We start from the raw sequence: 14063 nt of genomic DNA on the forward strand, positions 1-14063 counted from the left end.
TGTCTCCCCCTTCCACCCCCACGTCGTCTCTTACCCCCCCCCCCCCATCCCCTTTGGGTCCCCCCTCCTCTGCCCCTGCAGAGCTGACCAGCGTGGAGCAATGCCTGCACACGCAGCTTCGCCTGCTGGGACCGGGAGTCACCCGGGAGGAGTCGAGGGGTAGAGAGCCACCCTCATCCCCCTCCTCCTCCCCCTTCATCGTCTCCACCACCACTGCCACGTCATCGCCGCCGTTGTCGCTGGCCGCCATCCTCGCCGCCTACGGCGCGCTGGGGCTCCTGCACAAGAAGCTGAGACGATTCGGTTCGTCGGTGGCGCGTGGGGAGGGGAGAGGCGGCGGTGGTGAAGGTGGCGGTGATGGTGGTGGTAGTGGTGATGACGATGGTGGTGACGGTGGAGGTGGTGATGGTAGTGGTGACAATTGTGGTGGTGGTAATGGTAGATATTGTGGTGGTGGTGATAGTCGTGATGAAGATGGTAGTGACGAAGGTGGAGGTGGTGATGATGGTGATGGTAAGATTGTGGTAGTGGTGATGGTGGTGATGATGGTGGTGATGGTAGTGGTGGTAATGGTTGTGGTAATTGTAGAGATTGTGGTAGTGGTGGCGGTGGTGATAGTGGTGATGATGATGGTGGTAACGAAGGTGGAGGTGGTAATGGTAATGGTAGAGATTGTTTTGGTTGCGGTGGTGGTGATAATTGTGGTGGTGGTCATGGTCGAGATTGTGGTAGTGGTGATGGTGGTGATGAAGATGGTGGTGACGAAGGTGGAGGTGGTGATGGTAGTGGTGGTAATGGTAGAGATTGTTGTGGTTGCGGTGGTGGTGATAATTGTGGTGGTGGTGGTCATGGTCGAGATTGTGGTAGTGGTGATGGTGGTGATAGTTGTGATGAATATGTTTGTGATGAAGATGGTGGTGTTAATTCGAGAGATAATCGTATTAATTTATGCGAGCGGGTGTGATAATGCCTATGCGAGCCGTTATGATGATTAGGCCCCGCCTCGCTGACAAGGATCGTATCATCAATCAGGATAATACAATTAATCTTATTAAGTTATGCAGGTGTGCTGTAAGTATGTCAGAGTAAGCTCCGCTTTATTGTTTAGGTCCGTATTAACGCTCGCTAATACAATTATTCTCGCTTTAACATTTACTGAGTGTATTATTGTGTTTATGTCAGGTCTCCAAATTCAGATCTCAACGCAGGATACAGTTCTTGTAAATAAGATTAATATGCATGAAACAGGAAGGAAACACACCAAACTTCTGTGTTTCAGCAATTTATTCTAAATGAAACCTTAACTCTCATCTAATATGCGAACTCTCAATCTTGGAATTTTCAACACAGTATCGATACAGTAACCATCAACGATTGCGTTGTTTCACTTTGGCAACTGCACATGTGATTGATTCCACCGCGTAACGCGAGCTTAATTGGTGATTGAGTCGTTGAAACATGCCTGCACGCTATTCTAAACCAAAAAACCTTAACAGTCTTATATGCAAATTCTTGTTCTTGAAATTGCCCACACACTACTGCAGGAGAAGTTCCGCTCATGGATCCGTCTCTTCAATGATCACGTTTGTCAACTGGGTGACAGAACAATGGATTATTCCTCAAGAGTACGCGAGCATACACGGCGATGGGAACAAAAAGTCCTTAAAAATTCATGCAACGATATTCATACGAGGGGCAATAAAGAGTCCCGAAGGCAAGAGTAGTTATCAATTAATTCATTGGCAAGATAATGCTAATTAACAAAAAACGAATGACTAGAATACTTCTACAATCGTATTCATGTAACTCGACGGGCAGCAATGTTCTTCACGATCAGTTGATATTTAACGCACCACCTTGGAATGGCAACCCCTTCTCGAAACACAAAGATAACTTTTTGGAACAATCTTCTTTCTCCCGATGTGCGTGTCGTGTGTCTTCTTTTGCCACCTGTTCAATTCTTTGCGCAAAGCAGACGCAGAGGTTGGGCATCCCTTGTATCAAAAATGCGCTTGTTCCCTGCGGAGCGGTGGCGGTGTGAGGTTGTGTGTGTGTGTGTATCATACGGACAGCTTGGCAACTCCCTCTTTCACACGGGCGGCCACAGTTTCTGTCCACAGCCGGCCGGAAGAGTCGGCACGACGCTCGCCGTCGGTCGGGCTTTTTCCCTCCACGTGTAGAATCGACATCACGCGTTTATATTTTGCTGCCGCTCACCATTTTCACGTGGTGGTGGTGACGATGATGGCGATGGTAAGCTCACTTGGTTGTGCCATCAATTGTGATAGCCAGGGTCGCTGCCGAAAAAGAGCCACATAGCTCAGTGAGAGTTGCCTTACCTGGTAATAATAACCGTTAACTTGTTGAATAGTTATGAATGGCCGTGAATAGTTATGAATGTTTAAAATTGCCTTCGTGCGCAGTGGAGCCTCTGCACTCCTTCATTCTGCGTCCCCTCATCGTCTTCCCGGGTCTGGCCGTGAGCGCGGCCGACAACACCCTGAGCCTCGTCTCCTCGTCCACCTCCTCGTCCGTGTCATCCTCCACCTCATCGGACCCAGCCTGCACCTTCGCCGCCCTCCTCCAGGCGCTCACCTTCGTCCATCAGCACATGCTGGGTGAGCCGTGACGACATCGTCGTCGTCGTCGTCATCATCCGCCCTGTGTCTCTCTCTCTCTCTCTCGCCACGTCTCTCCCCCCCTCACCGAGTCCCTCCCCCACTCCTCACCCCCCCCACGTCTCGCTCCTCACCCTGCATCTCCCCACCCTGCATCTCCCCACCCCATGCCTCCCTCACCCAGTCTCTCCGTCTCTCATCAACCCACGCATATCCCTCCTCACCCTGCACCTCCTCACCCAGAGTCTCTCCCTCTCTCCGTATCCCTCACCTCCCCGCGTCTCGCTCCTCACCCTGCGTCTCCTCACCCCATGTCTCCCTCACCCAGCGTCTCTCTCCCTCTCTCCTCACCCCCACGTCTCCCTCCTCACCTTCCGATTAGCACAGTTGGCTACGTACGGTGCCAAAGAAGTTCAGCGTACAGTGAGGGAAAAAAGTATTTGATCCCCTGCTGATTTTGTACGTTTGCCCACTGACAAAGAAATTATCAGTCTATAATTTTAATGGTAGGTTTATTTGAGCAGTGAGAGACAGAATAACAACAACAAAATCCAGAAAAACGCATGTCAAAAATTTAATAAATTGATTTGCATTTTAATGAGGGAAATAAGTATTTGACCCCCTCTCAATCAGAGATTTCTGGCTCCCGGGTGTCTTTTATACAGGTAACGAGCTGAGATTAGGAGCACACTCTTAAAGGGAGTGCTCCTAATCTCAGCTTGTTACCTGTATAAAAGACACCTGTCCACAGAAGCAATCAATCAATCAAATTCCAAACTCTCCACCATGGCCAAGACCAAAGAGCTCTCCAAGGATGTCAGGGACAAGATTGTAGACCTACACAAGGCTGGAATGGGCTACAAGACCATTACCAAGCAGCTTGGTGAGAAGGTGACAACAGTTGGTGCGATTATTCGCAAATGGAAGAAAACCAAAAGAACTGTCAATCTCCCTCGGCCCGGGGCTCCATGCAAGATCCCACCTCGTGGAGTTGCAATGATCATGAGAACGGTGAGGATTCAGCCCAGAACTACACGGGAGGATCTTGTCAATGATCTCAAGGCAGCTGGGACCATAGTCAGCAAGAAAACAATTGGTAACACACTACGCCGTGAAGGACTGAAATCCTGCAGCACACGCAAGGTCCCCCTGCTCAAGAAAGCACATATACATGCCCGTCTGACGTTTGCCAATGAACATCTGAATGATTCAGAGGACAACTGGGTGAAAGTGTTGTGGTCAGATGAGACCAAAATGGAGCTCTTTGGCATCAACTCAACTCGCCGTGTTTGGAGGAGGAGGAATGCTGCCTATGCTGCCCAAGAACACCATCCCCACCGTCAAACATGGAGGTTGAAACATTATGCTTTGGGAGTGTTTTTCTGCTAAGGGGACAGGACAACTTCACCGCATCAAAGGAACGATGGACGGGGCCATATAACGTCAAATCTTGGGTGAGAACCTCCTTCCCTCAGCCAGGGCATTGAAAATAGGTCGTGGATGGGTATTCCAGCATGACAATGACCCAAAACACACGGCCAAGGCAACAAAGGAGTGGCTCAAGAAGAAGCACATTGAGGTCCTGGAGTGGCCTAGCCAGTCTCCAGACCTTAATCCCATAGAAAATCTGTGGAGGGAGCTGAAGGTTCGAGTTGCCAAACGTCAGCCTCGAAACCTTAATGACTTGGAGAAGATCTGCAAAGAGGAGTGGGACAAAATCCCTCCTGAGATGTGTGCAAACCTGGTGGCCAACTACAAGAAACGTCTGACCTCTGTGATTGCCAACAAGGGTTTTGCCACAAAGTACTAAGTCATGTTTTGCAGAGGGGTCAAATACTTATTTCCCTCATTAAAATGCAAATCAATTTATAACATTTTTGACATGCGTTTTTCTGGATTTTGTTGTTGTTATTCTGGCTCTCACTGTTCAAATAAACCTACCATTAAAATTATAGACTGATAATTTCCTTGTCAGTGGGCAAACGTACAAAATCAGCAGGGGATCAAATACTTTTTTCCCTCACTGTACATCAGCTGAAGCAGCAGCAGCATCGTCGTCATCGTCATCATCATCATGGGCATCTTCATCGTCATCAGCGGCATCGTCATGAGCGTCATCATCAGCAGCAATCATATTATCATCATCATAATAATCATCATCATCGTCATAAATTTCAGCATCATCATCGTCAGCAGCATTATTAGCATGATGAACATCGTCATCAGCAGCATCAGCCAATCATCGCCGATTTCATCGTCAATCGTATTCAGCGTCGTCATCGGCATCAGCCATCGTTACCGTCATCCTCATCACCATCGATCGCCCCGTCTCCTCTTCGCAGCCGTTCCCCCGAACGAGCCCGGCCTCGTGAGCAACGGGGACGGTGATGGGGACGACGGTGACGACGGCGGCGGCGACGGTGACGGTGACGGTGACGGCGACGGTGACGACGGCGGTGACGGTGACGATGACGGCGATGGCGGCGGCGGCGACAGCGTGGCGTCCGTGATGGGCTCCCTGCTGTGGGAGCCCCTGTGTGAGACGCTCATCCAGCACTGCCTCCTCGCCAGCGTTCCCTCGGACCACGCCGGCCTGCAGGCCTACACGGAGGTGTGTTGTGGCGTCGCTCGCAAAAAAAAAAAACACATCCCCCCCACACGCGGACACGCACACACAAATAATCCACCGTATTGGCTTAACAGACTGTCGGGGCAAGTGCTGTTAGCGAGCAGCAGCACCTGTGAAGGCCGGCACGGCACACGAGCTGGTGGGTGGCCAGGATCACGCTCGACCGCCTTTGTATCCCCGGTGGCGATGTTTGCTACGCACCGCTGCACCGGGTACTCGTTCGAGGTTGAGTCGACCTACGGGAGGCACACATGACCGGGTCGGGTAATCGTCACCGGTGTTGATTGACCATGAGCGGGAATCGAACTCGGTTCGTAGCGCAGCGTAGCGCTAACCGCTGCTACACCACCGCAACACGCGCAGGTGCGTGACGCACACACGCACGCACGTATACGTCACACACACGCAGGTGTGTGACGCACACACACACGCAGGTAAACGTCACACACACGCAGGTATACGTCACACACACACGCAGGCGGTGTCGAACGCACACAGGCGCACGCCCGCGCGACGCGCACGGAGGCGGTGCGCTTGGTAAGCGTGTGCCAGCACAACGAAGACGCCGCGTCCGGGGCTGCCGCCTCACCGCCTCACCGCCTCACCGCCTCACCGCCTCACCGCCTCACCGCCTCACCGCCGCCCCGCAGGTCATCGACGCTACCGGCTCGTTTGAGCGCTCGCTGCTGTCCCTGGGGCTGCTGTCGAGCGAGTCGACGGCGCTGCTGTCGTACGCCCGCGACGTCAACGCCCACTTCTCCGGCAAGAAGTGCCGTGACGGCGTGGTGCGCGCCCGCTCGCTCATGGTCGCTCCGCTGCACGACACCGTCAAGGTGACGTGCACGCGGACACGCGGACACACGGACACGGACACACGGACACACGCACACAGACACGGACACACGCACACACGGACACACGCACACGCACACACGGACACGCGGACACACGGACAGACACACACACGCACACGGACACACGGACACACGCACACGGACAGACACACGGACACACGGACACACGGATACACGGACACACAGACACACGGACACACGCACACGGACACAGGCAAGGACGCGCACATGGACACACACACGGACACACATACACACAGACGCGTAGACACGCGCTCGCTCATGATCACTCCACTGCATGACGCCGTGAAGGTGACGCGCACGCAGACACACGGACACACACACGGACACACACACACACGGACACGGACGGACACACACACGGACACACACACACGGACACACGCACGGACACACATGCAAGGACACACGTGGATACACACACGGACAAAGACACGCAGACGCGCTCACGCTCGCTCATAATCTCTCCACTGCAAGACAGTCAAGGTGACATGCGCACGGACACAGACACACGCGCGTGTGCGCTCAGACGGCGAGAGACGCTGACAGACAGACAGACAGACTTACTCGCAGGCAGGGACAGAGAGAGGCATTGAGACAGATGGTGGGGGGAGACACTCACGGGCTGCACGCAGCTAGAGATGGACAGGTGGACGCGCACGGGGGACGAGCGGACGGAGAAAGAGACGGAGGGGTTTACTCGCGGAGAGACGGCGGGGACCGGTGGATGAACGTGCAGACACAGGGGGACGAGACAGACCTGCAGAGGGACGGAGATGAGAGGTGAGACGGACAGACAGGAGCGGAGACGGAGAGACGCGCGCAGGGGACGCACGCACGGACAGAGACGCGGACGCCACGCTGCCGGCACTCGGAATGGAACCGGCGACCCTCCCGACCGGGCCAGGTCTCGGACGTGCTGGACGTCATCTTCGCCGGGCCCTCGGCCGGAGCCGCGGCGACGGTGGCGGGCGCTTCCCCGGCGGCGGCGGCGGCGGCGGCGGTGGCGGTGGCGGTGAGGCGCGTCGGCTCGACGATGGCGGAGGGGGCGGCCGCCGGCGGCCCGGGGCTGTCCCCGGCGACCCTGCGCATGCCGCGTTGCCGCATCAGCCGCTCGGCGCGAGACCTCGTCCTGCTGGCTCACGGCATCCTCGCCGAAGCCTGCAGCAGCCAGGGGCCCTGGTGAGCTGGCAGGGGGGGAGGTCTCGCCGCCGCCACGGTGACGGGACGTGGACCCGGCCGGGGGTTGGCTCGCTCTCGCCGCTGGTCGTCGCCGCTGGTCGTCGCGGTCGGAAATCCGAGCGGTCACTTGGCGGCAGCTGATCCACGCTCGGCGCGGTTCGCCTGCTCCGTTCGCAGTGGCGGACGTTAGCGGGCGCGTGGGAGGCCACGGGCGTGATGGTCCATACTTGCCGCTCGGTAGATCGTGGCTAGGAGATGTTAACTACCTCGCCTGGTGTGCAGGAGGTCGTGGGTTCGCTCCCGACCCTGACGCCTGCTGCTGCTGTATATTTGGAGTTTGCGTGTCTCTCTCTCTCATCATCATCACGGTAGCTAGGAGATGTTAACTACCTCGCCTGGTGTGCAGGAGGTCGTGGGTTCGATCCCGACCCTGACGCCTGCTGCTGCTGTAAATTTGGAGTTTGCGTCTATCTCTCTCCCCGTGGTCGCATGCATTTTTCTCCGGGTCTTCCGGTTTTTCCTTTCACATTTAGATTCAACATCACGCGTTTAGAGTACAGTGAGTAACTTGGTCTGCGAGTGTTTTGCAAGACGAGCTAAAAAAAATAATAAATAATTTGATAAACGAGCGAGGTCTTGCAATACGAGTAGTACATACAGTGTACGCTTTGTCTGCCGAGCGTCACGTGATCACAACTGAGCCAATGGTTCTTCTCTCTCACTGCGGGATTGTGGGTAATCATCTCCCATGCTCGGTCTCAGTCGGCGTGCCTCGCTCGTATAGTCAACATCCGTGCGAGCGTTTACTGTTTACTACAGTACTATAGTGTTGTGACCACGTGTATACTGTTTACTACAGTACTATAGTGTTGTGACCACGTGTATACTGTTTACTACAGTACTATAGTGTTGTGACCACGCGTATACTGTTTACTATAGTACTATAGTGTTGTGACCACGTGCATACTGTTTTAACAGTACTATAGTGTTGTGACCACGTGTATACTGTTTACTGCAGTACTATGGTGTTGTGACCACGTGTATACTGTTTACTACAGTACTATAGTGTTGTGACCACGTGTATACTGTTTACTACAGTACTATAGTGTTGTGACCACGTGTATACTGTTTACTACAGTACTATAGTGTTGTGACCACGTGTATACTGTTTACTACAGTACTATAGTGTTGTGACCACGTGTATACTGTTTACTACAGTACTATAGTGTTGTGACCACGTGTATACTGTTTACTACAGTACTATAGTGTTGTGACCACGTGCATACTGTTTTAACAGTACTATAGTGTTGTGACCACGTGTATACTGTTTACTGCAGTACTATAGTGTTGTGACCACGTGTATACTGTTTACTACAGTACTATAGTGTTGTGACCACGTGTATACTGTTTACTACAGTACTATAGTGTTGTGACCACGTGTATACTGTTTACTACAGTACTATAGTGTTGTGACCACGTGTATACTGTTTACTGCAGTACTATAGTGTTGTGACCACGTGTATACTGTTTACTACAGTACTATAGTGTTGTGACCACGTGTATACTGTTTACTACAGTACTATAGTGTTGTGACCACGCGTATACTGTTTACTACAGTACTATAGTGTTGTGACCACGTGTATACTGTTTACTACAGTACTATAGTGTTGTGACCACGTGTATACTGTTTACTACAGTACTATAGTGTTGTGACCACGCATATACTGTTTACTATAGTACTATAGTGTTGTGACCACGTGCATACTGTTTTAACAGTACTATAGTGTTGTGACCACGTGTATACTGTTTACTGCAGTACTATAGTGTTGTGACCACGTGTATACTGTTTACTACAGTGCTATAGTGTTGTGACCACGTGTATACCGTTTTCTACGGTACTATAGTGTTGTGACCACGTGTATACTGTTTACTACAGTACTATAGTGTTGTGACCACGTGTATACTGTTTACTACAGTACTATAGTGTTGTGACCACGTGTATACTGTTTACTATAGTACTATAGTGTTGTGACCACGTGTATACTGTTTACTACAGTACTATAGTGTTGTGACCACGTGTATACTGTTTACTACAGTAGTGTTGTGACCACGTGTGTACTGTTTACTACAGTACTATAGTGTTGTGGACACGTGTATACTGTTTACTACAGTACTATAGTGTTGTGACCACGTGTATACTGTTTACTACAGTACTATAGTGTTGTGACCACGTGTATACTGTTTTATACAGTACTATAGTGTTGTGACCACGTGTATACTGTTTACTATAGTACTATAGTGTTGTGACCACGTGTATACTGTTTACTACAGTTCTATAGTGTTGTGACCACGTGTATACTGTTTACTATAGTACTATAGTGTTGTGACCACGTGTATACTGTTTACTACAGTACTATAGTGTTGTGACCACGCGTATACTGTTTACTACAGTACTATAGTGTTGTGGCCACGTGTATACTGTTTAGTACAGTACTATAGTGTTGTGACCACGTGTATACTGTTTACTACAGTACTATAGTGTTGTGACCACGTGTATACTGTTTTCTACAGTACTATAGTGTTGTGACCACGTGTATACTGTTTACTATAGTACTATAGTGTTGTGACCACGTGTATACTGTTTACTACAGTACTATAGTGTTGTGACCACGTGTATACTGTTTACTACAGTACTATAGTGTTGTGACCACGTGTATACTGTTTACTACAGTACTATAGTGTTTTGACCACGTGTATACTGTTTACTACAGTACTATAGTGTTGTGACCTCGTGTATACTGTTTACTACAGTACTATAGTGTTGTGACCACGTGTATACTGTTTACCACAGTACTGTAGTGTTGTGACCACGTGTGTACTGTTTACTACAGTACTATAGCGTTGTGACCACGTGTATACTGTTTACTACAGTACTATAGTGTTGTGACCACGTGTATACTGTTTACTACAGTACTATAGTGTTGTGACCACGTGTGTGTGCGTAAAGCATGTTTTTATTTTGTGTCCAAGTGTAGTGACTGTTCTTTAGTAACTGTACTGCAAGTGAAAGTCGTCCTACACAATAACCCTCCTCCTCTCCTCTCTCTCGTCTCCCTCACACCAGCCACGATTAAATGTAATTAATAAATTTTATTACTTTATATAAAATTTAAATAATAAAAATATAAAAAGGTATTTTGTATTACCGGTAATCATTTTTATATGAATACGGTATTTTTGGGTTGTGGAACGAATCATCTGAGTTTCCATTATTTCTTATGGGGAAATTCGCTTTGATATACGAGTGCTTTGGATCGCGAGCGCGTTTCCGGAACGAATTATGCTCGCAATCCAAGGTTTCGCCGTATTTGGCTGCTATAAATCTCCACGCGACGATGATGAGCCACTTGGTTGAGATATCGTTTGTGATGGCCGGGTCGTTTCTGCAAAAAAAGAGCTGCACAGCCTTATCTGGTCACGATAAAAAAAAAAAATCTTTAGTTCATAGGTCGCACTCATCACACGCAGAGTGTTCTCGCCACAGATGAGCCACACGACACCTCGCTGATCTCGTATCGCAGTGTAAACCATCGCCACGCCAACTACGGTGGTCAAGCGGCGGCTTTTGGCTCGCCATCGAACATCACCGCGCCACGCAGCCCTTTCAGATGCGCTTCTGCGACCGCCGCACCGTACGTGGCCGGTGGTGAAGGGCGACAAACAAAACACAGCAAAAAGCAGTTCAGAGGAAATGTAGTTTTCAATTTAGCGTAGTGGTGTAGTGTATAGTCGTCTAGTGTATAGTAGTGTAGTGTGTGTATGTGTCACTTGTTTTGCACAGTACGTGGCCAACCGCGCTAATCGGAGTTGAAGGACGACAAACTAAACACAACAAAAAGCAGTTCTGAGGAAATTTAGTTTTCAATTTAGCGTAGTGGTGTAGTGTATAGTCGTCTAGTGTATAGTAGTGTAGTGTGTGTGTGTTTCACTTGTTTTGCACCGTACGTGGCCAACCGCGCTAATCGGAGGTGCGGGGGGAGGTGGACAGCAAACTAAACACACAATAAAAAGGAGTTCTAAAGAAATGAGTTTTTAATCTAGATTTAAAAGTGCGCCACAAGCTCCAGTGGCAAGAGGTCACGGTACGGACCCAGGTGCCATGGGTTTGACTGACTGAGATGACAAGCACACACGCAAAACAACCCCCTACCCTCCTCGTTGGTGCCGGGCGGTAACGCTGTGGTGAGCAGTGCCGTGGGGGGAGGGCCAATTTAGATTGGCCATTCCCCTCATGGCGTTTGTAGCCAACGCAGCGGCAAAATGGGGGCTCTGGACGGGTGCGAGGAGCTGGTAACCCCTCCACCTTCAAATAAATGACCACTATACTGCGAAGAAAATATCAAACACGCTCGCACACACGCTCACGCTCGCGATTTCTCCCCGCAGTGCCACACAACTCTTCTACGCTGTCCGAAACATCTTCCACCTCTTCTGCGACGTCGTGCCAACCTACCACCGGTGAGCGCCAACCCCGCCGGCCATAATAGGCGCTCGCTAACTGCAATAACCCCAGCTGCCCTGCGTAGGTCATGCGGGGGGGGGGGGGGGGGGGGGTGGTGTGTTCGTGTATTACGTGCGTGTCCGTGCGTTTCTACGCACGCATGTCTCCGAACGCATGTCTCCGCACGTGTATGTATGCCATACATAGCAGGCGTTACCAAAAGGATTTCCAAAATTCTAAACAAACACAAGATCCAGGTCCGGTTCTATACAGTCCACAAAATCCGTGATCTGATCCCATCCGTAAAGGATGTCATCCCTGACTTTTACAGTACCCTGGTGTTTACAAATTGAGTTGTGCCTGTGGTGACTGCTATATCGGGGAGACGAAACGACATATTTCTAACCGAATTCGCGAGCACAAATCAGATTTGAAACACGGCAGAACGAATTCTTCGGCCGTGGCTGATGATTGTTTCAACACAGCGGGTTCTCGTGACATTGTTTTCTCCGATACCAAAGTACTCTGCAAACCTCCCGGATATTACCAAAGATTTGTCCGTGAAGCCATCCCAGATATACAAACATAGACACAACATCAGCCGAGAGGATGGTTTTAAATTGAGCAACCATTGGAAAGATGTCATCAACCAAGTCAAACTTTAGCTGCCTTATAATTGTACGGCCATTGTCATTTCTGCCAGTGGTTGTACTCGCTCCCGTGCAGTGCACCATCGCTTCTCTTAAACCCCCTGCAGCATAACAAAAGGCGGCTTAACTTAGCCCCTCCCCCTCCCCACCCACGTCTTTTCCTGGCTCCTCCCCCCTTAACTTAGCCCCTCCCCCTCCCCACCCACGTCCCTTCCTGGCTCCTCCCCCTTAACTTAGCCCCTCCCCACCCACGTTTCTTCCTGGCTCCTCCCCCCCCCCCTTAACTTAGCCCTCCCCCCCACCCACGTCTCTTCCTGGCTCCTCCCCCCCCCTTAACTTAGCCCCCCCACCCACGTCACTCCTGGCTCCTCCCCCCCCTTAACCTGTATATATAATCTCGGTTGTCTCAGATCTCTCCACTTGATACAGCTATTCTCCTGTGACTGTTCTACCTGAAGATGGAAGCTTGTGTTGCCTCCGAAACGTCGTGATTTAATTCAGTTGTTTTCATTTATTTTATTTTACATACGTGACTTTACCAAAAAAAAACAAAGAGCATGAATCCTTGCAGTCACGAAAGCTTCAAATCTAGAATTAAAGCATGTGCTTTGTTTATGGGAGCGATGGTGTAGCGGTTAGCGTATCGCGCTATGAACCCGGCGACCCGAGTTTGATTCCCGCTCATGGACAACACCAGTGATGCTAATTTTTGAACCAGTCCTGAGCCTCCCCTAGGTCGACTCAGCCTCAAATTAGTACCTGGTGCTGTGTTTAAACATCGCCACTGGGGGAGACAAAGGCGGCTGGGCGTGGTGCTGGCCATCCACCCCCCTCGTGTGCCGTGCCGGCCTTCATAGGTGGTGCTGCTACTCGCTAACAGCACTTGCCCCTACAGTCTGTTAAGCCAATACGGTGGATTCTTTGTGTGTGCGTGTCCGCGTGTGTGCGTCCACATGCGTGTGTGTCCGCTTGTGTGTGTGTCCGCGCGTGTGTGTGTCCGTGCGCGTGTGTGTCCGTGCGCGTGTGTGTCTCCGTGCGTGTGTGTGTCTCCGTGCGTGTGTGTGTGTCCGCGTGTGTGTGTCCGCGTGTGTGTGTGCGCGTCCGCGTGTGTGTGCGCGTCCGCGTGTGTGCGTGTGTGTGTCTCCGTGCGTGTGTCTGCGCGTGTGTGTGTCCGTGCGCGTGTGTGTCCACGTGCGTGTGTGTGTGTCCGCGCGCGTGTGTGTGTGTGTCCGCGTGTGTGTGTGTCCGCGTGTGTGTGCGCGTGTGTCCACTTGTGCGTGCTCGCGCCAGGGAGTCTCTGCAGAACTTCCCGCAGGTGGCCGCCATCCACCACAACAACTGCATGCTGCTGGCGCACTACCTGCTGACGCTGGGCCACCAGTACTACACGCGGCTTCCCTTCTCGCTCTCCGAGGGCACCTCCACCTTCGTCGACCTCGTGCCCACCTTGCGCAAACTCGGTGAGTCGCAAAGACAAAGGTGGTGTCCACCCACACCCCCACCCCACCCATGCCCCCAAGATGTAGCCTCGACAGACGATTGGGGCAAGTGCCGTTAGCGAGCGGCGCGTACGGATGTGGTGGCGTGGCTGGTAACCACGCCCCGTCC

General features: G+C 51.4%; 1 protein-coding gene across 1 annotated transcript in view; it reads left to right on the forward strand.

Annotated features, from left to right (window-relative positions):
• Nucleotides 1-14063, forward strand: part of ZW10 (zw10 kinetochore protein) — a 33790-nt gene that overhangs the window by 12767 nt on the left and 6960 nt on the right. Inside the window, exons 6-12 of the mRNA XM_076053688.1 lie at nucleotides 82-303; nucleotides 2424-2618; nucleotides 4961-5229; nucleotides 5898-6080; nucleotides 7030-7304; nucleotides 11751-11822; nucleotides 13746-13915. Of these exons, the coding sequence (XP_075909803.1) occupies nucleotides 82-303; nucleotides 2424-2618; nucleotides 4961-5229; nucleotides 5898-6080; nucleotides 7030-7304; nucleotides 11751-11822; nucleotides 13746-13915 (1386 nt within the window). The remainder of the gene's footprint in view (nucleotides 1-81; nucleotides 304-2423; nucleotides 2619-4960; nucleotides 5230-5897; nucleotides 6081-7029; nucleotides 7305-11750; nucleotides 11823-13745; nucleotides 13916-14063) is intronic.

This window comes from Petromyzon marinus, chromosome 62 (genome assembly GCF_048934315.1).
Source record: "Petromyzon marinus isolate PM22_M1 ecotype Great Lakes invasive population chromosome 62, UKy_Petmar_22M1.pri1.0, whole genome shotgun sequence".
NCBI classification, from domain to species: domain Eukaryota; kingdom Metazoa; phylum Chordata; class Hyperoartia; order Petromyzontiformes; family Petromyzontidae; genus Petromyzon; species Petromyzon marinus.